At 34.6% G+C, this 27,016-nt stretch overlaps 2 protein-coding genes and 2 long non-coding RNA genes across 5 annotated transcripts; 2 read left to right on the top strand and 2 right to left on the bottom strand.

Annotated features, from left to right (window-relative positions):
* Positions 1-1,806: 1,806 nt before the first annotated feature.
* On the bottom strand, positions 1,807-5,226 carry LOC110884418. The gene is made up of 3 exons (XM_022132128.2): positions 4,646-5,226; positions 3,525-3,692; positions 1,807-2,127 (listed from the first exon to the last, which is right to left on the bottom strand). The coding sequence occupies exons 1-3, from the start codon at positions 5,132-5,134 to the stop codon at positions 1,939-1,941; spliced, it is 846 nt and encodes a 281-aa protein (XP_021987820.1). The 5' UTR covers positions 5,135-5,226; the 3' UTR covers positions 1,807-1,938.
* Positions 5,227-9,414: 4,188 nt separating this feature from the next.
* On the bottom strand, positions 9,415-11,401 carry LOC110884415. Of its 2 annotated transcripts, XR_004869277.1 has the most exons (3): positions 11,310-11,401; positions 10,773-10,990; positions 9,415-9,549 (listed from the first exon to the last, which is right to left on the bottom strand). It is a non-coding gene; the product is annotated as an uncharacterized LOC110884415 (long non-coding RNA). The 2 variants fall into 2 exon arrangements; XR_002561154.1 differs by lacking the exon at positions 9,415-9,549 and having other exon boundaries at positions 10,597-10,990.
* A 237-nt stretch (positions 11,402-11,638) lies between these two features.
* LOC110884416 lies at positions 11,639-15,473 on the top strand. The gene is made up of 3 exons (XR_002561155.2): positions 11,639-11,765; positions 14,688-14,742; positions 15,273-15,473. It is a non-coding gene; the product is annotated as an uncharacterized LOC110884416 (long non-coding RNA).
* Positions 15,474-23,425: 7,952 nt separating this feature from the next.
* Positions 23,426-25,586, top strand: LOC110880968 (protein FAR-RED IMPAIRED RESPONSE 1-like). Its single transcript, XM_022129378.1, has 5 exons — positions 23,426-23,535; positions 23,921-24,179; positions 24,326-24,875; positions 24,974-25,025; positions 25,136-25,586. The coding sequence occupies exons 1-5, from the start codon at positions 23,426-23,428 to the stop codon at positions 25,584-25,586; spliced, it is 1,422 nt and encodes a 473-aa protein (XP_021985070.1).
* Positions 25,587-27,016: the final 1,430 nt, after the last annotated feature.

The following is a 27,016-nucleotide window of genomic DNA, read 5'->3' as shown; positions in this document are numbered from 1 at the left end:
GCACATGTGCAATATAACATGTACTACAATTGCATTACATGCTTAAAATTAGCTTTTTGAGTCTAGTTTAGCTTTTAGGGTTAGTTTTTTTGGAGGTTTAGGATTAGGATTAGGTTTTTGGGTGTGGGGGGAGGGGGGTTTAGGTTTTTTTGGGGGTGGGGGGTTTTGATTTTTTTCGGGTTTATGTTTAGGGTTTAGTTTTAGGTTTTTGGGGGGTGGGGGTGGGGGGGGGGTTAGGTTTTTGAGGGGTGTCGGTGGGGGGTGGGTTAAGTGGTTTAGGCTTTCCGTATTAGTGCACATGTGCAGTACAACAAAAAAATTATTTTATTATTTTTTTTTTTGAAAATTTTTTTCCATACATAAAAAGTAGCGATTTTTCTTTAAAAATTTGTAAAAAAAAAAAAAAAAAAAAATTTGGTATTCTTTTAGGTATTTTTAGTTAGTTTTTTGGTTTTCTCATTTAAACTAGTTTTCTCATGATCCATCCCCTATATATATATATATATATAATAATTCCAAAAGTTGGTTTCAAACCTTTCAAAACAGAACATTGTTAAGAAAAATTGTGGTATTGCACCGTTCACTATAGGTTCACGGATCGGACCGGCTAAACCAATCTTAAGAACACATGATGTAATAAATAATTTGGTGGTTAGAAAAATATAAAATACGATAATTGAATGTATTTATATTATCTTTTTTATAAATATAATTTAACTACTAAATTATTTGTTACATCATTTCTCTCTTTCTTGAGATCGGTTTATTAGTGAACTTATAGCTACCACCAGTCGGGTTCTAAAAGCAGTGATTTGGTTAATACTTACGTGTTAATTGTTTCACTTGTTTTATTTCATAGCTTTGAACCTAAACACTACGAAGTCCCGAAGCCATTGTGGTAATTTCCCACAACTTTTCATCTAAATAGATGAAGAAACAACTAGTTAACCATTTATGTTATCTACGTATACGTGCAGGCACTACTTTCTACTAATCAAGTTTAGAATCATATATGTACTTTACAGTTTACATCACCTATGGAGATGAAATTTGCAACCTGGATATATACTTGGTCATCTTTGCAATAACCTCAGGATCGATGAATGATATTGCTTGTGCAAGATGTCTGTAATGCCCTTTGTTTAGTTGTGTATAGTCAGTGTTCTTAATTTTAGTTTATTACAGTCCTGCCACTTTACCAACCAACCTACTGACCTAAATATTAATAATAATAATGTTATCAATCGTGCTGATGAATTGATGATACTGTATCAAGTGGAGTTAAGTTTCTAGCGTTTAGCGCTGGAGATGCTTTAACTCCCAATTTTCTTTTATCAAATATTTATGAATTTCTTTTTTATTTTATGTATCCTAGAGAAAATTTTCTATTAGTCAGTTTACTTTATAGCAGAACAGGCAAAAGCAGTCAAAACCGTCGATGCTCCTCTCCAGTGGCGGAGCATCTTGGAGGCTTGTGGGTGCCCGGACCCTTCCGATTTTTCGCTCGTAGTGTTAATTTTATCGAAAATTTCCGAATGTTTTAGTGTGAAATACTAGATTTTTAAGAGTCCGCCCCCCACTGATTTTTTGTTCAAGCTGCGCCAGCCGCCGGTCATCTCCTCCGTTATTTGACATACCGGATTTTGGTACTGGGCGAGCTGCATAAGCCGGCGGCCTAGTTTTTCAAAACATTGGCGACAACAGAACAAATACACCCAATAATTTTACGTTTAGACGACCTTAATTTTATAACTTATATCATCTATTTGTCATATTTTGAGTGCTACAAAGCAAGCATATGTAAAATTCTATTAAGAAAAACTTCATTCAGTCACTGTCAAAAATAATTTTTACCAACAGTAGAACAACTTTATTACAACAATACATGAAGTTGTATGTTAGCAATACACAAAAAGAATTTTAAATACAAGAAAACCACTAACCAGAAGAATTACTATCAGATAATTTCCGGGCTTCTTCTCGAATGCTAAAAAGGTTCATTTGTATCTCTCGGGAAATCCGGCCTTCAACAAGTTGAACGGGCAACCACATTTTCGGCTCCACTTCAACCGTGTATAAAAGAGTTGTATCATATTGTTGACCAGATACACAACCACTTGGTTCATACTGCACCATTGATAAGCTTATAACACAATTGCGAGTAAATAAATAAATAAAATTCACAGTTGATTACCCGAAATGAGTGTTTAGGATTGCTTGTTGATTGTTATCAGTGTTTATCTCCTTATAGCCTTTTGAAATAACCAGTTTGGAATGAGCACCTTCAAACTACTTATCTAAAACAACTTATTCAACATATTTAACTCACAAATTATTTGATAAGCAGTTTGAATAAGCAACCTCAAAACACTCTCAAACTGGTGTATCAAAATGCAATAAGCGGATTAAGCGTTTCAATAAGCAATCCCAAACACCACCTTATTCTAGGGGTAAGCACGGGTCAGGTCGGTTATGGGCTAAAACTGAACCTACAACCATCGATTTGGTTTTAGATTTTCATATGCGATTGGTTTCAGTTATAAATGGTTTCGTTAATTCGGTTATTAGAAAAGATGGTTTGGTTAATTTGATTAACCATCAACTTTGAATGTGGTTGGATCCAATCTAAGTTCAAGACTAAATCCAGTTATATTTTGGGTAAAAATAATTGTTAGCAATGTTTTTAACCTATAAGGAGAATAAACGGTAATTTTTTTTTTGGAACAGCAGAAATAACATTAAAAGAAAAGTTAATTACTGTTTTCGTCCCTGTGGTTTGTCAAAAATCACTATTTCAGTCCATTAGTTTAAAAATTGCGATTTCAGTCCCTGTGGTTTCACTTTCGTAACCGTTTCAGTCCCTATGGTTTCACTTTCGTAACCATTTCAATCCATTTATTCTGTAAGTACAGGGACTGAAATGGTTACAAGGTGGACTGAAATGGTTACGAAAGTGAAACCACAGGGACTGAAATTGCAATTTTTAAACTAATGGACTGAAATAGTGATTTTTGACAAACCACAGGGACGAAAACAATAATTAACTCTTAAAAGAAAAAAACTAGCAAGATGCTAGCAATATTCATACGAGTACAATTAATGAAAGCAAAACAGGGGATCGGCACCATTCTAACCAATATATGTTATATAATAACTATAACAAAACCTTTCCCACGTGTAAAATATTCTTTACAAAAAAATGAAAATTATAAATAGTGGTTTTAATGTCGGTTATTTATACACATATAATCGTAACCAAACCACAAAAATCAGTTGTAACCAGATCATAATCGAACAATTGATTTCTCAATTGGTTCGGTTTTTTCAGTTATACCAGTTTAGTTTTTTTGGTTAGTTCGGTTATGATTTAGGTTTTTTCTCACCCCTACTTTACGCCAACCTAATTTCATAATATGTGAAGTATGAGATATATGTAAATAAGAGCCAATGCAAAAGGACTAAATATGGAAGAAATTGCACATAAACTGCCAATAATTGTTTGTTAACAAAAGAGAAGAGCTGACCTGCTCAATGGACCATTTTCCTTCAAAGATTGTAAAATCGCCTTCAATCATCTTAAAGTCGATATCACGCCTTTGACCATTTGGAAGAACTTCAAAATCTTGTTCATAACAATCAATAACGCCTTTAGCACTGAATTTCCATCCAAATGCCAGATTTTGTTGCCCAATCTGTGAACCCAAATTGAGATACAAACCAATATAAATCCATGATTGCAACCATAGATAAGTCAAATAACTGAAATAAGAGCTTACGTTCACAAAATTCAAGGGTTTATATTCAAATTCAGTCATAGAAATCCTAACTCCACCATTTCTCCCAACATATAGAGAGCTAATAAATCACATCAAAGTCCAAACAAACCTAACGATTTCATACTTCAATCCAGTCATAGAAACCCCAATTACACCAATTCTCCCAAAACACAAAGCTAAAAATCACATCAAGGTCCAAACAAACCTAACAAATTCATACTTAAATCCAGACATAGAAACCCTAACTCCACCAATTCTCCCAACACACGGAGCTAAAAAAACACATCATTGTCCAAACAAACCTAACAAATTCATACTTAAATTCAGTCATAGAAACCCCAACTCCACCAATTCTCCAAACACACGGAGCTAAAAAATCACATCAGTGTCTAAACAAACCTAACAAATTCATACTTAAATTCAGTCATAGAAACCCTAACTCCACCAATTCTCCCAACACACGGAGCTAAAAATTCACATCAGTGTCTAAACAAACCTAACAAATTCATACTTAAATTCAGTCATAGAAACCCTAACTCCACCAATTCTCCCAACACACGGAGCTAAAAATTCACATCAGTGTCCAAACAAACCTAACAATTTCATACTCAAATCCAGACATAGAAACCCTAACTCCACCAATTCTCCCAACACACGGAGCTAAAAATCACATCAATCTCCAAACAAACCTAACGATTTCATACTCAAATCCAGCCATAGAAACCCTAATTCCACCAATTCTTCAAATACATAACTAAAAACCACATCAACATCCAAACAAACCTAACAATCTCACAATCAACTAACAAAAAACAAACAATCATACTTCAAACCATCAATCAGATCCAAATCACAACAAAAATCAGTACCTGAAGAAGACGAGCAAAGTTTTCTCCCTTATCAAGCACCTGACTCACAACGAGACTAGGTATAATATCAGCCAGCCGTTCATAATCGGTCAAAATTCCCCAAACTGTTTGTAAACTAGCGTCAATAGCAACCTTAGACCTAATTCTCCGTCGATTCTTACTTACCTTTTCAACCTCAACTTCAATTCCATCAGCATCACCGGAATTCGATTCCGGTTCCGGTTCCAATTCCGGTTCCGATTCCGGTTCCGGTTCAGATAACTGTACGGACGATTCCTCAGAATCTCCGTTGGAAGACGACGCAGAAAATGCTTGAAATTGAGGTGTAAATGATGAGCTGAAGGCTAGTTGTGGTGGTTTGTGTACGGTTATTGGTGGATAACTGATTGTTTTGGCGGGAAAAGTGTGGGTGAAGATACCGTCGGGAATAATAACAATGGCGGCATCTACTACGGTTACCGGAGTGATTGGTAGCCGGTGTAACGCCATTTCTGGTGATGGTAACCACGTGGATTGAGTTTGTCATCTCTATGGGGTTTCTTTCGTATGGTTGTGAATTGTCGAGTGGGGTTTTTTTAGTGTTTGATTTTTGGAATATCTAAGGACCGTAATGTTTGATTTTTGGAATATCTAAATAACCGTAATTGAGTCGAGTCGAGTCGAGTCGAGTCAGGGTGACCTTGAGCTCGTGCTTAAAATTCAACGACTTAAGATTGAAGTTAAACGAGCTTGAGAATGAGCCAACGGCTCAGTTACAAAATGAGTCTGTTAAACTCAGCTCGTTTCAGATTAAGTTTTTTTTAGCTAAATCTTTTTGAACTTTAGTCGAGCGAGCTACGAGTCGAGCTGCAAGCTGGAAGCATTATGAAACGCTTAGGGCTGTAAACAAACCGAACGTTCAGCGAACAGTTCGTGAACCGTTTGGCGGGAAGTTCGTTTACGTTCGTTCGTTTAGTTAATGGACGAACATGAACAAGAAATTTCGTTCGATTAGTTAAATGAACACGAACAACTGTCTCGTTCGTTCAATTGCGTTCAAGAACGTTCGGTAACGTGTTCATGACATTCGTTCATGTTCGTTTGTTTATGTTGTTCATTAAATGTTTTTTAGCATTTATTTATTTTATCTAAGCCTTTTATATTTCTTAATTCTTATTTATCTCATTACCCAAACGAATAAAATAGGAAAACCTAAATACAATTGAACTTCGTCGATTTTATCTGTGTTTGTTTGTGTTCGTGAACTGTTCACGAACACGTTCATTTCCTTAACGAACAAACACGGACAAAAAATCTCGTTCGGTAAGTGTTCATGAACCGTTCGTGAACACATAATATTCTTAACGAACGAACACGAACAAGGCCTTGTTCGTGTTCGTTCGGTTCGTTTACAGCCAACGTTGTATGAATTTAATATATAGTGATAATAGTTTTCTTAAAAATAAAATAAAAATACGTTTGAAATTCTAAATATATCTATTTCTTATTTTAAATAATTTTAAATTATTTTAAGCAAAGAACTGCGAGAATCGGGTAACATGTATCTACATCAGTGGCGGACCCGAAAATTATTTACTGGAGGTGCGGATGAGACGTTCAACCATATTTTCAAAGGGTGTAGTTAGTTTTTTTTTTTTTCCTAAGATATACATTAATTTTTTTTTCAAGGGCTGCAGCAGCCCACCCACAAGTCCACAACTATGAGTAGGTTCGCCTCTGATCTACATGTAGCTTGAAAGGTTTACTTGTAGTTGGAAAAAAGTGACATAAATGGCTTGTATTATATGTATCACATTTAAAAAAGTATTAATTAGAAGGAGAGTTTGATAATTGTTTTATATATCATAGTTATATATATATATATATATATATATATAGGGGAAGGATGTATAGAAAACTTATTTGTGCTAAGAAAACTTAGGAAACCCAATCTATAACCATTGATCAAGATCATCCAATAGCTCATAAATTTTGAAGCCTTTTTTAATTAAATTTAATAGAATGATGAGGTCAACAAAAGTACTTGAAGGGTATTTAGGTAAAATCAACCATAATTGTAGTACATTATATACATTATAATATTATGTGATGTGACATGCATTAAAGGAGGTGCACAAATATCTATAAGAACTAATCAAATACCCCAACCTCATTTCAAACATTTCAAAAGACTCAACCTAAATTCATCTCTTTCTCTCTCAAACAATTGATCTTTCCAAAACCCACCGGAGAAGAAAACGGGCACCAGAGAAGATGATCTGACCGGAGAAGAAAAGGGGCACCGGAAAAGGTGCTACAGTGAATCGCAAAAGAAAATAAAAACAAGGTACGACGGTGAATCGAAATCACTAGATATAAGATCAACATTTCAGTTGTTATCATCCGGTAAAAGTTGTCAGAAATGGAAGAAAGCAAGAACCAAGTGCAGAAGCAAGTAAGTTTGGTTCGATTTTTTATCAACAGGTGTTTTGATCGGTGATGATTTTTGCTTTTTTCCGATCGGTAGGTGTTTTGATCAGATAAATGTTGGGTTTTCTGTTTTTTCCGATCGGTAGGTGTTTTGGTCCGATCGGTGTGTGATTTGATCGGTGGTGATTTTTGTTTTGAATGAGACTAGAAAGTGTTAATGTTGGTTTTTATGTTTTTTTTCAATCGGTAGGTGTTTTTTGGTTCGATCGATGGTGATTTTTGTTTTGAATGCGACTAGGAAGTGTTAGTTATTTTGAGTAGAAACAGTCTCGGGTTATTTATTATTATTTTTTTGGATTATCAACTTGCCAACTGCACGTTAAAACTATTGATTTGTAACATGTGTTAAACCCGTCTTGTTTTCTGTCCAAAACATGTGTTAAACATGTCTTATATTTTTATCAAAAACATATTAGGTAAACCTCTGATATTAGGGTACAAGTCTAAGGGCTCAAAAGCATATAAATATATTAGCGTAACATGTGTTAAACATGTCTGATATTAGGGTACAAGTCAACGGACTCAAAAGCATATAAACATATTAGCGTAACATATGTTAAACCTTCTTATTAGGGTACCATGTGTTAAACCTCCCTGATTAGGTAAACATATTAGTGTAACATATGTTAAACCTGTCTCATTTTTATCAAATGATGTAAACGTGTGTTAAACCTGTCTTATTACCATGTGTTAAACCTCTCCTATTAGGTAAACATGTTAGTGTAACATGTGTTACACCTGTCTTATTTTTATCAAATTATGTAACATGTGTTAAACCTGTATTATTTTTATCAGATTAGTTAACATGTGTTAGGCTCTCATATTTTTTCCAAGTTATCTAACAAGTGTTAAACTTGTCTTATTTTTATAAAAATAGGTAACATATGTTAAACCTGACTTTATTTTATCAAAAACATATTAGGTAACCTGTTTTATTTTAATGAAATTAAGTAACATGTGTTAAACCTGTTTTATTTGCAGCAACAAAGAGAGTAACAAGATCGCAAACTGGTAAGATACCGAAAAAGCGAAAGAAAGTAGACGAAGAAACGGACGATGAATGGGATGAAGAAAGAGAAGAAGCTGAAGGGGAGATCGTGTGTAGGAAAGTTGCGGATGAAGTATGCCACTCATATTCTGTTGTCGCCCTCTAACACTTTGAACGGCACTCATATTCTGTTGTCGCCCTTTAACAAATGGGAGCAGGAAAATGAAGGAGGTGAGAAAGTTGCGGACGAAGTATGCCACTCATAATATTCTGTTGTCGCCCTCTAACACTTTGAAAGGTAAGATAGAAGCTGCCTCATTTATGGGAGGGCGCTGAGTGTGGTAGTGTTGTCTTTTCTACAGTTTTTGTGGGAACATCTATGGTGGTTTTTGTAGTTATCTTGGGTACCACAACTTTTGTTTATAACAAGTCAACTGGCTAGTGATATATGCGTGATGGTTTTTGTAACTATCGTAGTCACCACGAATTTTGTTTATTTTAAATTATGGCCATAACCCAAAATACAATATGACCATTCTGGTCTTCTCTGTAACATGTTGGTGTCTGGATGTTAAATAGTTATGGTGGGAAATGTATTTGGTTACCTGTTATCAGTTAACATGTGTTATTAGTTAACATGTTTTATTCATTACCAATTGTAAGAAAAGTAGTAGACGAGCATTGGGTGGTCAACATATTGTTTCAATTGTAACCTTTGATACTAATTAACAAGTGTAACATGTGTTACACGGGATGAAGTAGAAAACAAGGTACATACCTTTAATGTTACTTGGAAACAATAAGCAATTGTAACATGTGTTACACATCTTACGTAAGTAAATGCAGTACATGGTGGAACATGTAAGTAACATGTGTTACATACGATGTAGTGAATAAAAACAAGGCACATATATAGTGAATAACATACATATACATGTAACATGAGTATATGCACCACAAAGGCATACACATGTTACATGTGTGTATGAAACACACTTGGTATATATAAAACACTTAGTATATGTAACATATATGCATCCAAACATGCTAGTACATATGATTTGTAACACACGTTACAAAAGTATATGCAACACATGGGAATCATTATCATCTAATATAATCGAAGTAATCACATAAAACAAGTGTGTAACATAAGTAATACATGATGGTTTGATTGGTTACCGAATTGGTTACAGAGGTGCACCCTTTTAAAAACAAAAATAGGTCATTAAACATAAAAAGTGGTAAAGGTAACATATAAAAGTGGTACCATACACAAGAATATACACATCTAGTAAAACAAGTTAAGGGAAACCATGCCATTGTCAAATTACAACCAAAATACATGTTGAAACACGAGCGGGATATTGTTTATGCTTCACATGAAACGTACATACGTTAAACTAAGTAACGAAGAACATACTGAGCTTCACCAATCATGTTGTACCTGAGAAAAAAGAGGGTAGGCGGTTAGCACAAAATCATGTTACATGTCGGGGGTAACACATGTAACAAGTGTCAGAACTCAATAAAATGCATAGTCTTATTCAAACCCTTTACATTATCCAGATACATGTCACAATGACTGTTGTTATTTGAAAAAGATAGACAATTTTAAGATGTGTAACACATGTTACAACTACCTATTCTTTTCAAGTAACAATGAAAAAAGATATCTTTACTGTTACTTCAAAACAATAAGCAATTGTAACATGTGTTACACATATTAGGAAAGATTGTAATATAAGAGCTACATGTGTAACACATGTTACAACTGCCTATTGTTTTGAAGTAATAATGAAGGAATCTTTTTTCACAACATTATACATGTACATGTAAGAATGCCTATTGCTATTTCAAAACAATAGATAATTCTAACATCTGTAACACATCTTAGAAGGCCCACATGTAAAGGTGTCAGAAATGTAATATGTGTACATGTGTAAAGTTTTGCTATGTAATATGTGTACATGTGTAAAGTTTTGCTATAACACATATAACACACGTTACAAAACATGTGTTACATATGTGCATCCCCCTTTCTGTTCAAAAAAGGGGTTGGGGGTAACTATAAGTAACATGTGCAACGTTGTTACTACATATAAGTAACTTTTTTTATTTGTAAAATAAAGGAGATATTCCAAATAAATTATGAAGTTTCTAAAGGTAATGAAAATGTGTTATCCAAGTGAAGTCCATCTAAAAAACATTTTTGCATTTAAAATCACTATTACGTTAAGTATATATGTGTAACTCCCTGTAACAACATATATTACCTCAAAGTGTAACACATGTTACAAGATATAGCACAAGCAGTTTAGAATGCAACTGGTATAAATGTAACATACGTATCTAATTATGCCAGCAAAAAATGTAATAACGTACGTATACATGTAACATGAGTATATGCACCACAAGTAACATGAGTATATGCACCACAAGTCATACGCATGTTACATGTGTGTATGAAACACACATGGAATATATGTGTATGAAAAACACTTGGTATATGTAACGTGTATACATCCAAACATGCTAGTACATGTGATTTGTAACACAAGTTACAAAAGTATATGCAACACATGGGAATCATTGTCAAATAATATGAACCAAGTAACCGCATAACAACAGTGTTTAACACAAGTAATACATGATGGTTTCATTGGTTACCGAATTGGTTACGTGGGTGCACCCTTAAAAAATAGGTCTGTAAACATGTTAGAATGTGTTACACATGTTAGAATTGTCCATTGTTTTGAAGTAACAATAGGCATTCTAATATGTATCTGCATAATGTTGTGAAAAAGGATTCCTTCATTGTTACTTCAAAACAATATGCTTTGCTCCTTGATAACCATCTTCATCTTGAACACAAAACATCCATTCACCTATAACACAAAAAAAAAAAAAAAACAGTTAGTATTAAGATCAAAAGCCCCAAACAAGCAACCAAACTAAAAAAAACAGTTATTGTTCAGATCAAAAGTCTCAAACAAGCAACCAAACCAAACACAATTTTTTTTTTATAAAATAAACGAGATCATCAACGATTAGATTATGGACTTTTTAAAGGTAACTAATATATAACAACAACAACAATCATTATCTCAATTCTAAATTTTTTAATACATTTAAAACAAAAAAAAATACCCAACAAACTATCAAATCTATTTTACTAATACACACACAAAATCATTCAACTTTTACCAAATAAATAACATTAAGACATGGAACCAGTCCATGTCATACTTGTGAGCATGTTCTTTGTGTTCTAACAACTTTTTCTCTTAACCAAAACCCATGAACCAAATGATTTCTGACCTGCTTCTCTCTCACACAATTGTGTGTGTGTTCTTGGTGTTCTAACAACTTTCTCTCTCTAAAACCCATGAACCAAATGATTTCTGACCTGCTTTTCACTCGCACACTTGTGTGTGTTTTTGGTCTTGGTGTTCCAATAATTTTCCCTCTCTAGAAACTCATGCAACCAAACGATTTCAACCTGCTTCGATCTTCAGATCTGGTGGCTTCGATCTTCAGATCTGGTGGCTTCAAAAGAAAGGGATGAGTACATGAACACATGGTGTCTTCGATCTTCAGATCTGGTGGCTTTGATCTTCGATATTCAGATCTCGTAGCTTTGATGGTGGCTTTGATGAAAAGGTGATGTTTCTCTCTCTAATATCTAATGAATTATTTTGAAAATGGTTAGATGAAAAGTGATATATGAGAGAGAGAGAGAGAGATGTGACATAAAGAAAATGATAGGATGGGGAAGGATGAGGTGATGGTTTAAACAAAATGACTAAATTGCCCTTTGATCATGTGTTTTTAATAGATGATATGGATCAATCCTGTCCACACAATCCAGGTTTCCCAAGTTTTCTAGATTAAATGGGTTTTCCATAGATACTTACATTATATATATATATATATATATAGGGGAGGGATGTATAGAAAACCCACTTTAATTTAGAAAACCCGGGAAACTCAAAGCTCCCGATGTTTTTTTTTTCTTGAAAAAATTTACACATGTTATATACATGTTTTTAAGGGTTTTGGGCAAAAAAAATCAAAAAAGTGCCAAGTAGATATTTTAAAAAAAAAAATAAACAAGTTTTGGTGTAACACATGTTACATTCATCTGACATATTTGTAACATGTGTTACACCAAAACTTGTTTATTTTTTTTAAATATCTACTCGTCGCTTTTTTGATTTTTTTTTGCCCAAAACCCTTAAAAACATGTATATAACATGTGTAAATTTTTTCAAGAAAAAAAAACATCGGGAGCTTTGAGTTTCCCGAGTTTTCTAAATTAAAGTGGGTTTTCTATAGATACCTACATTATATAATATATATATATATATATATATATATATATATATATATATATATAGGGGACCGCTAAAATGAAAACCACCTCCAGTTGTAAGAACCGCGAGAACCAGTTCCTAGCCATTAGATCTTCAAGATCAATGGATGAGATTAAAAGTAACTAAAAATAATATAAAATACTTTTTGTCTTATTATGTTTTTAATATTTTAATCCAAAAGGGTAATTTAGTAAAATGACTCTATTTTGTCTTTTTGTCTTTATTATTTTTTTATTATTTTTTTGTTTTATTATATTACTTTTTGTTTTTTAAAAATAATTTTTTGACTAAAAGAATTTTAAAATTCAGATTTTTTTTAACAAGACAATTTTTTTTTGCGCGCCGATTTTTGCACGCCGGACTTTTTTAAGCATCGTTTTTTTTACGGGCCGGAATTTACGCCGGGTTTTTTCAAGTGTCGTTTTTTTAACGTGCCGTGTTTTACGCGTCGTTTTTTCAAGCGTCGTTTTTTTAACGCGCCGTTTTTTACACGTTTTTTTAATGCGTCGTTTTTAACACTTTTTACGTTTTACGTTAAACTTTTTAAACTTTTTACGTTAAACTTTTTACGTTTTACGTTTTACATTAAAATTTTTACGTTTTACGTAAAACTTTTTACGTTTTTACGTTTTACGTTAAAAATTTTACGTTTTACGTGAAATTAAACTTTTTACATTTTATGTTTTACGTTTAAAACTTTTTACGTTCTACGTAAAACTTTTTACATTCTACGTAAAACTTTTTACGTTCTACGTAAAACTTTTTACGTTCTACGTAAAACTTTTTACGTTTAACGATTTTACGTTAAAAAGTTTACGGTTTAACATTTTTTTATACAAAAACCTTTTTTACACAAAAACGAACGCACCCAGAAATCGCAAACTCGGGAGGTGTCTTAGATATATTGTTATCATCATTAACTAGGGGGGGAAAATAAAAAACCAACAACATCAAAACAAACGGTATCTCGAAAAAAACGGGGTTTGGCTCAGATTATCCGATAATCAAAAAGGCTGCAAAAGTGGGGTTGCAGGTTCAAAAAACCTACCCTCCGCCGTCCTTGTCGCGTCATCGTCATCAAAATCTACGTTTTTTTTTTTTGCATCATCGCCGCCAAATCGACCATATCAAAACCAACAGATTCAAAAGAACACAAATCAAATCCCGCTACCTAAGAAATTTCAACAATTTCAAACAAGACTCGTTGGTTCCAAAAATTCAACCTTTGAATACATTTGTTCAATCAAATTCCAAACTTCAAACTTCATTTAAATCATAGATCAAGAAACAGGGGCATTAAGAACGATTGCCCTTTCAAACTTCAAATCCAAGTTCAACTCATAGATCTAACAATGTAACACCCCAAAATGTCTAATATAAAAATTTAGTGAAAGTAAATAAGAAACTTAACTTAGTTAATGGAAAAATGTTATAACTACAAGTATAAGATGTGTAGTGTTTAAATTAATGGGTGAACAAACTTAAGGGACCAAAGTTGTAAGAAGCCACAACTTAGATGAATAAAAGATTAAAAATCAAAACACACACCCTAGGTGTGTGTGTCTGATCGATCGCACAAACAGGAGCCAAGGGTGAAAACCTAGTTTCACCAATTCCATCCAATTGAGAAGGAAATTCAAAGAAAAATCGAATGCATGAAATCTTATTTCGATCATCAGACCTTGTTCAGTAAAATGGTAAGTTCAATTTCGTGATTTGATGAATTTCAAGAAATGGGTTTCATCTCAATCGTGAGTTTTGATATGATTTGTGTAATTGGATGTTAAAAACTATCTTCTAGAACAGAAATCATGCTTGGATTTAGGTCAATTGAAGAATTTTAATATGGTTTCACCTTATGAGAATGTGTTATGAATAAGGTGAACAAGGTGAGTATAATTATGTGAAAATTTAACTATGATGTCCTTGTGATACTAGAATTCTTAGACAATATGGTGTAGGATGAAGGTTAGCCATGAATTTGATTGAATGTTCATGAATTTCTAGAAGAACTAGTCAAAATCATGTCCTAGGATAATTGTGTTAGTGTCCTACAAATGCGAAACCCGCCAATTGTTCGATGAAATGCTTAAGAGAATATTTATGTGAGATTCGGAAAAATTATGATAATGTTGCTTATTGATAGAACATGTAAATAGTGAAATGATGTTCGGATGAACTAAGTGATAGAATGAACATGTTAATGTAGGCATGAAAGAAGAAAGTTCAAGTGCTACGAAGACGGAAAAACGCACAAGACCGAGGTATGTTATTATGCATACTAACTCCTAGTAGTAAATTATTATTCATGCCAAAACCATATTTGATATTTGTGTTAGTTCTATAGCAAATGGTTAAATCCGTTTGAATGATTTACATGAACCGTAGAATTGTAAATGAATATATGTTATGACCGGTCCTTTATGGGATAACCGGGTAATGAGAAAGTAAGCCTAAAAGGAAAAGAATTCGTTCGTTGTAAACGAACTGAAGGAAAGTTTGATCATGAATGATACTATCTGTTATTAACGAATTAATTTATGAATGAAAGGAATTTAACTCGATCCGTCATTCATGGGTTAGAGTGTATGTAAATGTTATGTACGAATGAAAGTGTCCGTCCCAACGGGACAAGTATGGCTTGATATATCTCAAGTTTTGAAGTTGTATGCTTTGACCCGTTTCATGAGGTGAGATAATGCGTGTATAAGATGAATGCATGAATGGGATTAAAGTTGTAATATTAGTTTAGAAGTGATGTAGCTAACGAGTTTTAACTTGATGTTTGATGTAGGCAAATCCTTGACTTCATAGCTTGGCGACTCGGAACGAACACACTCGATATCACGCCCATCTAGCGCTTCCGAAGATGTCACATTAGTATGGTCTTAGTTTTGGTCATATGTATTTTAACATATGTAATCTTTTTGGTGTCCTTGTGAATTGGGTAAAAACTTGGTTAGTAAGTAGCTTTTGTATTAAAACAACTTAAACATGTTGGTTTTGCTTTGATTTATGAAAATGGGTCTTTTAAGTTAAGCGTCTTATTGTTAAGCAGGAAATTGTCTATGTTACGAATGGGTCATGCCCAATTTTTGTAAAAATTCATATGTTTTTTATAGTCTTTTAAAAAGGGTAAGGATTAGGGCGTTATAAACAACAACAAAAACCATAGATCTAACAACAACAAAAACCAATAACAACAACAAAAATACCAGAAGACGGTTGTGGATCTAGCTTGTGCAGCGAAGGTTTCAGCCTTCAAAAGAGAGGGTTTTCAGATCTACCCTACACCACAAACCGCCCGTCAAAACCCACCACCACAACCCACCACAAACAACCATCCCGTCAAAACCCACACCACAAACCGCCCGTCAAAACCCACACCACAAACCGCCCGTCAAAACCCACACCACAAACCGCCCGTCAAAACCCACACCACAAACTGCCCGTCAAAACCCACACCACAAACCACCGTCAAACCCACCACAAACAACCATCCCTTCAACCACTGCACAAAACGGGTCGGGTCTCGGAAGCCATTGCCGGACATTGTTTTATTTTCCAGCGATGAGTGGTGGAGGGTGGTGGTGCGGGTGGTAGTGGTGGTGGGGATGAGAGAGAAAGCGTCGAGTGTCGCGGCGGAAGCCATTGCCGGACATTGATTTATTTTCATGCTTGGTCAAAAGAAGATGGACATTGATTTATATTCCTTGTGCAGAGCATTTCGAAGAAGAATGAAAATTGGTAGGGAAGCATTTCAATAGAGAGAGATGAGAGATAAAATGTGAGTTAAGAAGATGATGGGGACTGACAAATGAAAGAGGAGAGAGGAGAAAACTTTAAATGAAGAGAGAAGGGAGGATTTGACATTTGGGGTAAAAGACCAAAATACCCTTTATGTTGGCACAATGTGATTGGTTGAAAGTGGTTCTCACGGTTCTTACAACTGGAGGTGGTTCCTATTTTAGCGGCTCCATATATATATATATATATGTATATATAGGGGGTCGTTAAAATGAAAATCACCCCCAGTTAAGAGAACCACGAGAATCACTTTCCAACCATTGATCTTTGAATATGGATGAATGAAATTAAAAGTTATAAAAACAATATTAAATTCTTTCTGTCATATTATATTTTTAATATTTTAATGTCAAAATGGCAATTTAGTAAATTTGCTTGTTTTGTCTTATTGTATATATTGTTTTTTATTACTTTTTTTCTCTTATTAAATTAATTGTTTTTTATTAAAATCGGATTTTTTTAATTAAAAAACATTTTAAAATCTGATTTTTTTAGAAAAAAACAATTTTTATCAGGATCTTTTTGCAAAAAACATTTTTACAAGCCGGTTTTTAGGGGCCGTTTCTTACGCCTCGTTGTTACACCCAGTTTTACGCGTCGTTTTTACGCCCGGTTTTACGCGTCGTTTTTTTACGCCTGGTTTTATGCGTCGTTTTTACACGACGTTTTACACCCCCGTATTCACGCCCCGTATTTACGCGTCGTTTTATCACCCGGTTTTTTTACAAGCCGTTTTTTACGCCCTGTTTTTAGGCGCCATTTTTTACGTGCTGTTTTTTTTACGCGCCATTTTTTACGCCCCGTATTTACGCGCCGTTTTTTTACACACACGTTTTTAAACTTTTTTTTTTGCGGTTTTAGACTTTATTTTTACAAAATAACTTTTTTACAATTTTTTTTTACAAAATTTTTTAACAAAGAACGAAAATTTATACGAATTTTTTTTTACGGTTTTAACATTTTTTTACACACACGTTTTTTTTACGAAAACGTTTTTTTCGGTTTAAACTTTTTTTTACAAAAACTTTTTTACCAAAATTTTTTACAAATTTCTTTTCATAAAAACCTTTTTACAAAAGACAAATTTATACGAAAACTTTTTTACGGTTTTAACCTTTTTTTACACACACGTTTTTAAACTTTTTTATATTTTTTATAGTTTAAAACTTTTTTTTACAAAAACGTTTTTACAAATTTTTTTTTGAGTTAATTCCAAAATCGCCCCTGAGGTTTGAGCACATTTGCCATTTTCATCCAAAATGACACTTTTGTACACCTCAGGGGTGATTTTGGCAATTAACTCTTTTTTTACAAAATAACAAAAAGATGAGAGAGAAATGTAAAGAGAGAGAATTTTGAAGAGATAGAAATTGAAAAGACTTAAAAACACTTTAATGAGAAGAGAGAGATAATTTGATGGTTTTGATTAAATGACTATATTACCCTTTTGGTTGTCATTATCTGATTGGTGGAGAGTGGTTCCCGCAGTTCTCGCAACTGGGGTGATTTTCATTTTAACGGCCCCCTATATATATTTATATGGTTTTCACACTTTTCTACTTAAGTGGATTTCGTATTAAATGACTTCATTCGAAAAAAATCATAACACTACTTTATTTTTTTTAGATTATTGAACTTTTAATAATTTACAATAATGTTCTTTGAATAGATTTATGTTAAACCAGCAACTAGTAGAACCAATTTTTCTATACACCCCCACATATATTAATATATATATATATAGAGAGAGAGAGAAACGGGTTCAGGAGAGAATGGTGAAAAGTATGAGAACGGATCCTGGCCCAACACGTGGTAGGGGCCCTAGTTGTTATGCGGGGGTAGGATTGTCCTTTTATACGTTCCCTCCTTATTCGCGTTATAAATCTCTTTCAAATTAAAACTCCAAAGATTTATTGTTAGCTGTTACCTCCTTTGCAAGCTTTCTCAGATCTATGGCGTTTAACGTGGATTCTATTCGACAAAGTAAAATTCGTTGGCGTTTTCAATTTTTTCGTTCCAGCAAATCATGCAACAGATATGGCGTTTTGTTCTTTTATCATTGTTCTATGGCCTTTTTTTGTATTATTATTTTTATAATGTGTTGTATGGTTTTCCATAGCGTTATTCAATTATGCAATTTAATCGCGTTTTAATTGATATTTAATCTATTATTCATAACTGCAATTGGAGTTTTCGATATTAATTTTAATTGTCGTTTACGTTCCTGTGTATTTGTTATGTTTTTACGATCATTGGCGTTTTTCGTCTATTTGATTAGGTTTGAATTTTATTTAGTAGTATTTGTGAATATCAGTTATTACTATTTTGTTAATTTGTGTAAACATTAGTTTTGTTGATTTTGGCGTTTTCATTATGATGTTATATTTTGTTAATTATTTATGTTGTTAAGTGTTTTTAATTATTCATCTCATGGTTTTTTTATGATGTCGTTTTTAAATTATGTGTTTATTATGTCTTGTTTATTCAATTAATGGCGTTTTAATGTATAATGTTATTTCGAGACATAACTCAGTTTTTCTGATTTTTCTTGTAACACCTCGTAAATTCATATCCAATATAATATCGACACGTGTCATGGACTTTAAACGTGTAAAGAATTAATTTAGAGGGACTAAAGTTGACAAACAAAGAAAGTATGTGAGTAAAAGGATTCAGAATGTCAACATTGTATAATTACACCTTTCAACGACCCTACACGATGTTTATACCCTTAAATGAATGAATTATGAATCATATGAAGCCGTTTGTGGAAGAAAGTGAAAGTTTACAAACCACAAGGGTTAAATGTGTCAACATGTTTAACATATACCTCTGAGTGACCTTTTAACGAATCCGAAGCTTTGTAACGATTAATTATGTTCACTAGAATAAGTGATAAAAATTTCACAAGGTTTCGATATCGTATGAGAAAGATACGCCAACATTCGTAAGTGAGGGGTTAAAAGCGTCAACGTTGAAATTCAGGACTTTTTGGTGATCGTATAAATACCCGGGGACTTAACAAAGTTTGTTTATAACTTAGGGTCCTTAAAAATCAAGTTAGAGGGTTAAAAGTGCAATAAATCAAGTTAAAACAACTATTAGAAGGACCAGGGACTAAAGTTGCAATTTGCTGAAACTTTGTAACCGGATAGGAGCACCCATACCGGCCGCGTAAGACCTCAATGGTCTCTTACGCAGACCGCCTGGTAGCCGCCAGCGTCCAAAAACATGCACAGGTGCCTGTTCAGCCTGTTTAACCGACTTATGAGCATGGTTTTCGATCCCAGGAGCTTGGCCAATGGTATTTCATGCATAGGGGGCACTTGTACTCATCTGGGATCAATCCTAGACTTGTGTGTAAGGATCTTATGCAATTTAAAGTCCTATATAAAGAGTTCTAGTTGCAACATTGTTGCATGCACTTGGAAAAATCATTTAACTGAATTCTGGAGCTCTCTGGACATCAAGCAAGATTCCATTAGCTTCTAAATCGTGCTTAGTACTTCAGTAAGCTTCCTTAACCTCTCTAATTCGCGTTTTATTAGTTTAATGGCCTAAAGTCAAAGCCGTCGTAATTAATGTTTGACTTAGTGGATTAATCACTAATGGTCCAGTCATTTTTCGAATTGAAAGTGGCTATGAGTTGGTAATTATGTGGGTAAAAAACCCTTAAAAGGGCACCCTCTGATTCCCACTCTAACTAGGTCAATTGTCGGGTCAAACTTGATTATAAAAAGTCAACGAAAAGCGAATTTTCAAATAAACACATAATTAACAATGTAGAAGCCATTAAACCTGTTTTATCAGTCATATAACTTGGTAATTAATGTAAGAACATGTCTAAATTTTGAGTATAGGCTCGGTTCGGAACTGAAAGTCGCAAAAGTAGACTTTTGATTTGACTTTCAGTTCTGACCCGATCTAGCTTAGTTTAGACATGCCTTAGAGTTCCATTAGGACCAGGTTATATGTTAGTATAACCCACTGTGATTATACAACCTGGTTCCTAATTTATCCGATTCATTTGCATGTTTCCGTTATATGCCTAAATTTGACCATTATGCCCTTTTGAATTTAAAACGAGATTTTTGAAAATGTGAGAGGACAAAAACCTTTATTACTGATTTATAAACTTGTCCTAAAAATTTGACGTCAGTTTGAGGTCTAGATTAAGAGTTATGATGCCTTATAGTTCCATTAGGACCAGGTTATATGTTAGTATAACCCTCTGTGATTATAAAACCTGGTTCCTAATTTATCCGATTCATTTGCATGTTTCCGTTATATGCCTAAAAGTTGACCATTATGCCCTTTTGAATTTAAAACGAGATTTTTGAAAATGTGAGAGGACAAAAACCTTTATTACTGATTTATAAACTTGTCCTAAAAATTTGACGTCAGTTTGAGGTCTAGATTAAGAGTTATGATGCCTTATAGTTCCATTAGGACCAGGTTATATGTTAGTATAACCCTCTATGATTATACAACCTGGTTCCTAATTTATCCGATTCATTTGCATGTTTCCGTTATATGCCTAAAAGTTGACCATTATGCCCTTTTGAATTTAAAACGAGATTTTTGAAAATGTGAGAGGACAAAACCCTTTATTACTGATTTATAAACTTGTCCTAAAAATTTGACGTCAGTTTGAGGTCTAGATTAAGAGTTATGCTCAATAGCGTAAATTGAAAGCTTTTTATTAATTAAACGGCATATTTGGCATAAAGCCTCTTTAAACTCAAATTTTGACACCAAACCTTTTACCCACTAATGTAATATAATATTTGGGGATTTTTAAAGATTTTTATTTATTTTTAGGCTGAGCATAACATAGGGTTCTTGCTTTAATTCGGTAATTGTCGGTTATACCTTTTTTGCCAATAAAATGAGTTTTACATAACATTTAGATACCAAACTTTTTGCTACTGATTTTATATGATAAATAAAATATTTTAAGCCTTTTGGAATGATAAAAATATCAGCTTTTCTTATATAACTCGAAAATCGCTTAAAAGCGACTTTTTACGCGTTTAAAACGCATGGTATGAGTTAAAACTATTTTAAACATATAAGACTTAATACCTCCTGATATTTTTAGTAAATTTTTTATACTTTAACAGTAGGCAAAAGTTTTTAAACTCGGATTTCCAGATTTGACCTTTAAAGCTTATGTGAAACTACCAAAATGCCCCTTCGGTGCATAGTTTGGTTATAAATGATAAATTTCACACATATGCAATACCCTACTGATATAACTTATTAAATTAGGTATTTTTACTGATTATATCAGACCTAAACCTCAGATTAATATTTAATCTCTTTTATAACCTTTAAAATGACCAAAATACCCCTACGAGGCTTAAATTGAGTTTAAATTCGTTTTGGGCAAAATGGAAGGTATCCTACTGATATCACAACATATTTAAGGCATATTAACTTAGGAAACCTGTACATGACTCATTTGGTTACCCGTTATGCATTTTTCGCGTTCGGTACGGTTTATATAACTAGTTTGCATAAATTGACCGAAACGGGTCAAACCTTATCATTTTTATCTCAAAATCCAGAATGTGTTTAGTTTACCCATATTATACAAGTCTTTAAACTTGTCGGGTCTAAACCATATTCTAATCCGGTCATTGCTTAATTTTGCGTTATGAACCGTATATCTTCCTTTAAAACTAACATGTCTAAGTTTAGACTTAATTAAAACCCGTTAGGAATCTAATAGGTTATTAAAACCTTCGTTCCATATTTAGGAGCCCAATAAAAGATACTTTGCACTTGCTGATTTATATGGCTGGGATAAATTTGAATAATTTGCTCAGGTAAATACTTTTATCTTATTTTCTCTTATAGGGGCTTGGGGTACGGTATATAAAATACCGCTTGGTCAGGCATTGAATTTTTAATCATATAAGGTTAATTTATTGAGATGACCCGTTTAAACTGTTTTGTTTGCTTAAAGCCTTTGGGGGGTTAATGACCATGTCCCGGATATCCTTGGCATCATTCATTGAAATGGCCATGACCTAAGCACGGGGTGTAGGCATACACCTGCCGGTGCGTATATAAAAAGGTATAACCACCTGTTCGAGAATAACTCGCCGCGGGATTATATCATGTGGTGTGTCTATTAATCTTTAACCCGGTATTCAGCCCGGGCTACTGAACGTATAACGAACTTGTAATTCTTTTACAAGTTTATATATAAATAATTATCCCAAGTTATAAAAGATATTTTGTGCCTTGTGCATTCAAATCAATTTTCTTAAACTCTTTTCAAAATGAGTCGGTTAATTGTATTTACCAGTGAAAACTGACGTATTTTCTCAAAAAGGTTAAGTGCAGGTACTAATCGAAATAGGCTGGCTTCTCCTAGCATCAATAAAGAGTCTTGCAAGCTTAGATGTTATAATCTGTTGAACAATGATCCTTTTACCTTTGATCCGCCTGTGGATCCTTTACAGCCGTTTTGTAATAATTGATATTACTTTCATTCGGTTTGTAATGATTTTATCTTTCGACTTCCGCTATGTATTTAAACTGTAATTAATTGTCTATGATGATATCAACTACGTCACGATACTCCCCACCGGGCCCACCGGTAATACGTGGAAATATCGGGGTGTGACATTTCTGTTCCTCCTTGTGTTTTCTCAGACGAAGTCTCTTTCTCGAGTCAAAGGCATTGCCCCAAAACTCATTTATCATTCTTGACGTCAGTGAAGCATTAAAGCCCAGAAAGGACATGTTATTCTCAAGCCTTGATGATTGTTATTCAATGTATGTTAAGTATGCCAAGGAGTGTGGGTTTTCAGTCAGTTTAAAGGGACTACAAAGACAAACTCTAAAGGTGTCTTACATATTAAGTATTTCTTGTGTACGAGAGCTCGGGTATATAAGGACAAGAAGGTTGATACGTTGGACCCCAATCAAAAGGAGCAAGTAGTGCGATCTAAATTTTCAAAGAGGACTGATTATGGTGCACTGTTATGTGTAGAATTTGAGGATGGATTTTGGAAGGTGTATAAGTTTGTCGAGGAGCACAATCATGAACTTGTTGAACGCCCTGATAAGCATTTTCTTCCAACTGAACGACACCTCACTCAGCTCCAGAAGCATGTTATACACAGCATGTCTAAGCTGAATTTGGGTCCTGTCAAGGCGTTTAATGTTATGAAGACTTGTTTTGGCGGTTTTGAAGACGTGGGCGCAAGCAAAGTTGAATTTAAGAACTATAAGAGGCAAATTAACTTGTTCATAGGGGAATATGACGCTAATATGGTTGTGAAACATTTGAATGAAAAAAAAACATTCCCAGCCTGATTTCTCGTATGATTACATCACAGACGAAGACAATCGTTTGAAGGGTCTTTTGTGACGATCAAGCCAAACGTAATTACCACGTGTTTGGTGATGTGATTTCGTTTGACGCCACGTATCGTTCCAACAAGTAATTTTTTATAATTCAACTTCTTTGTTTTTGGCGTTTTATTAATTTACATGCATGGCGTTTTTATATTTTACATGCAATGGAGTTTTATTAGCTAACATGCAATGGCGTTTTACTAGTTTACATTCAATGGCGTTTTATTATTGTTTCATTTCTCATGGCGTTTTCATATGCAGATACTCTATGGTGTTTGTACCGTTCACTGGTATAGACAATCATCACTGCAATGTTACATTTGGTGTAGCATTGTTGGCGTCGGAAACTGCTGATACGTATATTTGGTTGTTAAGAGTTTTTCTTAAAGCTGTTGGTTCTCAACCAAAAGTTGTTGTCACTGACCAAGATCCAGCGATGAAGAAGGCTATTTCTGCTGTATTTGTTGACACGAGGCATCGGTTATGCATGTGGCATGTGATGCATAAACTTTCTCAGATGGTTGTTATTCTTTTTTTACCTTTGGCGTTTTAGTATACAATGCGTTTTAAGATACATGGCGTTTTGTACCTTGTTACTATTTTTTTAATTAAGTTTTGTCTTTTGTTTCTTTTTATATATGCATGGCGTTTTCGTGTTATTTATAGGTTGGTGTTAGGCTATGCAATTTCACCAATTTTAAAGAACGTATCTATGGTGTTGTGTGGACGGATATTCTCACACCTGAAGAGTTTGAATCAGAATGGGAAACGGTTATTGCAGAATTCAATTTAGAAGATAATGACTGGCTATCTGATATTTTTGCACTTAGGGAATCTTGGATCCCTGCATACTATAGAATGGAGCATATGTCTGGTCTTATGCGAACGACATCCAGGTCGGAGAGTGAGAATCATTTTTTTGGTCAAGTGTCCAGTTCGAAAGCTACTCTTGTTGAGTTTATGACGCATTATGAGACTGCAATAGAAGCACAACGTCACACACATCGTAAAAATGATCATGAATCTCGATACAAAAGACCCCAGTTGAAGAGTAGTTACAAATTGTTGGAAGGGCAAGCTGTTGATATATACACAAAAAGTATTTTTTGTGACGTTCAAGCTGATCTTATTGGAGTTGCGGATTGCATAAATCAACGTTACGAAGATCAGCCTGATGGGTTTGTTAAGTTTTACGTAAATGACTCCCAACAGCTTTGTACATCCTTATTTGAGGTAAATAATGGCGTTTTGGTTTTTATGGCGTTTTCTGTTAATGGCGTTTTATCATATGCAATGTGTTCTTTTCTTTTTTAGACAAACATTCTATGCATGGCGTTATAGAGATATTGTTTTTGGCGTTTTTCAGGTATTGTTCCGTAAGTCTGACTGCACATGCAGTTGCTCATGCAGACGTTTTGAACAGTTTGGTTTGCTATGTAGACATATATTCTACGTTTTGAGACTTATGGACATTAGGGAATTTCCAAAACAATACATTCTGAATAGATGGCGCAAAGAGGCCTCCCCAAACTGCTCTCCTGAATTCTCAATTAGTCGTGAATATATGACCGAGCTTGATCCTCATGTGCAAAGTATGATGCGAGATATTATTTATTCAACCGAATACACTTTGAACCGTTTATCTGGTAATAAAGAGGAGCTATCCTTATACAAGGATTATGTTCAATCTTATATGAAGCAGGTTCAAGATACGCAGATTGTTGCTCCTCCCGCTAGTTCTAGGGATAGATTTGCCGAGATAACTGGTCAATATAAAAATGACAAGAATCCGATGAGAGTCCCTGTAGGTTATAAATCCAAAGGTTCTGGTTCTCAAAAGCGCCTGAAATCTAAACAGGAGATAGCAATTGACAAAAAGAAATCAATGTCGAAACTCGGGGCCAAAGAAAGACAGTGTCAGATATAACAACCCTAAAGTAAACCGACATTCCCGAAATATTTTTCGACACCCTAAAAATATTTAAAATATCCTAATATGTCTTAAAATACCCCCCATACGTGAAAACGGGCCCCAAATACCTTAAATATTATTAAAAATAATTAAAAATCAAGTTTTTGGGTTTGAGGCGGGCCGCGTAAGCCACACCTCAACCCTTACGCGGGATGCGACAAGGTGATGGCTGGCAGGACCCTAGGCCGCCACGTGGCCCAACACACGGCAACCCTATGCAATGACCCGGACAAGCTACGCCGTTGACTCCCTTTGACGCGGGCCGCGTAGCCCCTTGTCTTACCTTACGCGGGGCGCGTAAAACCCGAAGTGAAGCCTTATAAGTAGAGGGCATCTGCCTTCAGTTCCGATCGCTCAAATCTTTCTTTCTTTCTCTCAATTTTATATAGTGGCCATTATACTCGGGTCTAATACCCCCTAAGTAACGAAGTTCTGCTCCGTTGTAAGTATCATAACCCTTGGATACGTATTAGATACCTTGCCCGATTGATCTAGGGTTCCGTAACGGCTGTCGTGGTTCTGCCCGACGTAGTCGTTGGAATGCCGTCTCGGGGAGGGTATTGCTAATGTTAAAACGGGTTATTATACTAACATGCGTGCATTTGTGTAATTTATAGATTGTCACTGGGAAACCCTAAAGGATAATCTAAGACAGCCAAGTGAGTAATCTCATTTTTGCAAACAGTTTTTACAAAACCTTAAATATTTTACAATGCAATTTAGTAGTTGTAGGTCCCTCTTCGGAGGATGACGAACCTAAACCTTGTTATACAAACACCCCCGGTTGTGCGGAATCCAACCGGAGATGCAAACCGAGTTTGAACACGACAAGAACACGAGAAGGAGACCGAGACTCAACGATTAACACTAATGCATTAATACTTGAAACGGTTACAAATCAATGTTTACAAATAATCTTTGCAAACTCTCACTAGTTCACTCGGTTCCGTGTTCTTGCTTGTACACTCCTTCTCTTATCAGTGTATGCTATCCTTTCTGTTTGTGTACACCGCCCCCTTTGTTCACCGAAATTACCTTTATATTAGACCTACATGTGTGCGATTGGTTAATGGATTGGCCCAATGATGCATTAGCCTACACAAGGAGGCCCAATCACAACCATCCTCTACGTAAAGTCCATTCCATCCATTGCAAAAGGTATTTGGTCAAAGTATATGACATCATCATGACATCATCATGATGATGTCATGATGATGTGGCAGCGGGAACCGGCTCGCGGCGCTCCGTGCTTCACGTGTTGAACTCTGGGACGCACGACAGAGGAATGTCGTGACGTCGGGCCTGAGCCGAACCTAACCGGGTCGAACCGAACCGAGTTGAACCGAACCAAGTCGCGTCCACATAATATGTATCAACAAACTCCC

The sequence above is a fragment of the Helianthus annuus genome, chromosome 10 (genome assembly GCF_002127325.2).
Source record: "Helianthus annuus cultivar XRQ/B chromosome 10, HanXRQr2.0-SUNRISE, whole genome shotgun sequence".
NCBI classification, from domain to species: Eukaryota; Viridiplantae; Streptophyta; class Magnoliopsida; order Asterales; family Asteraceae; genus Helianthus; species Helianthus annuus.
This window is presented reverse-complemented; position numbering and strand designations above follow the sequence as displayed.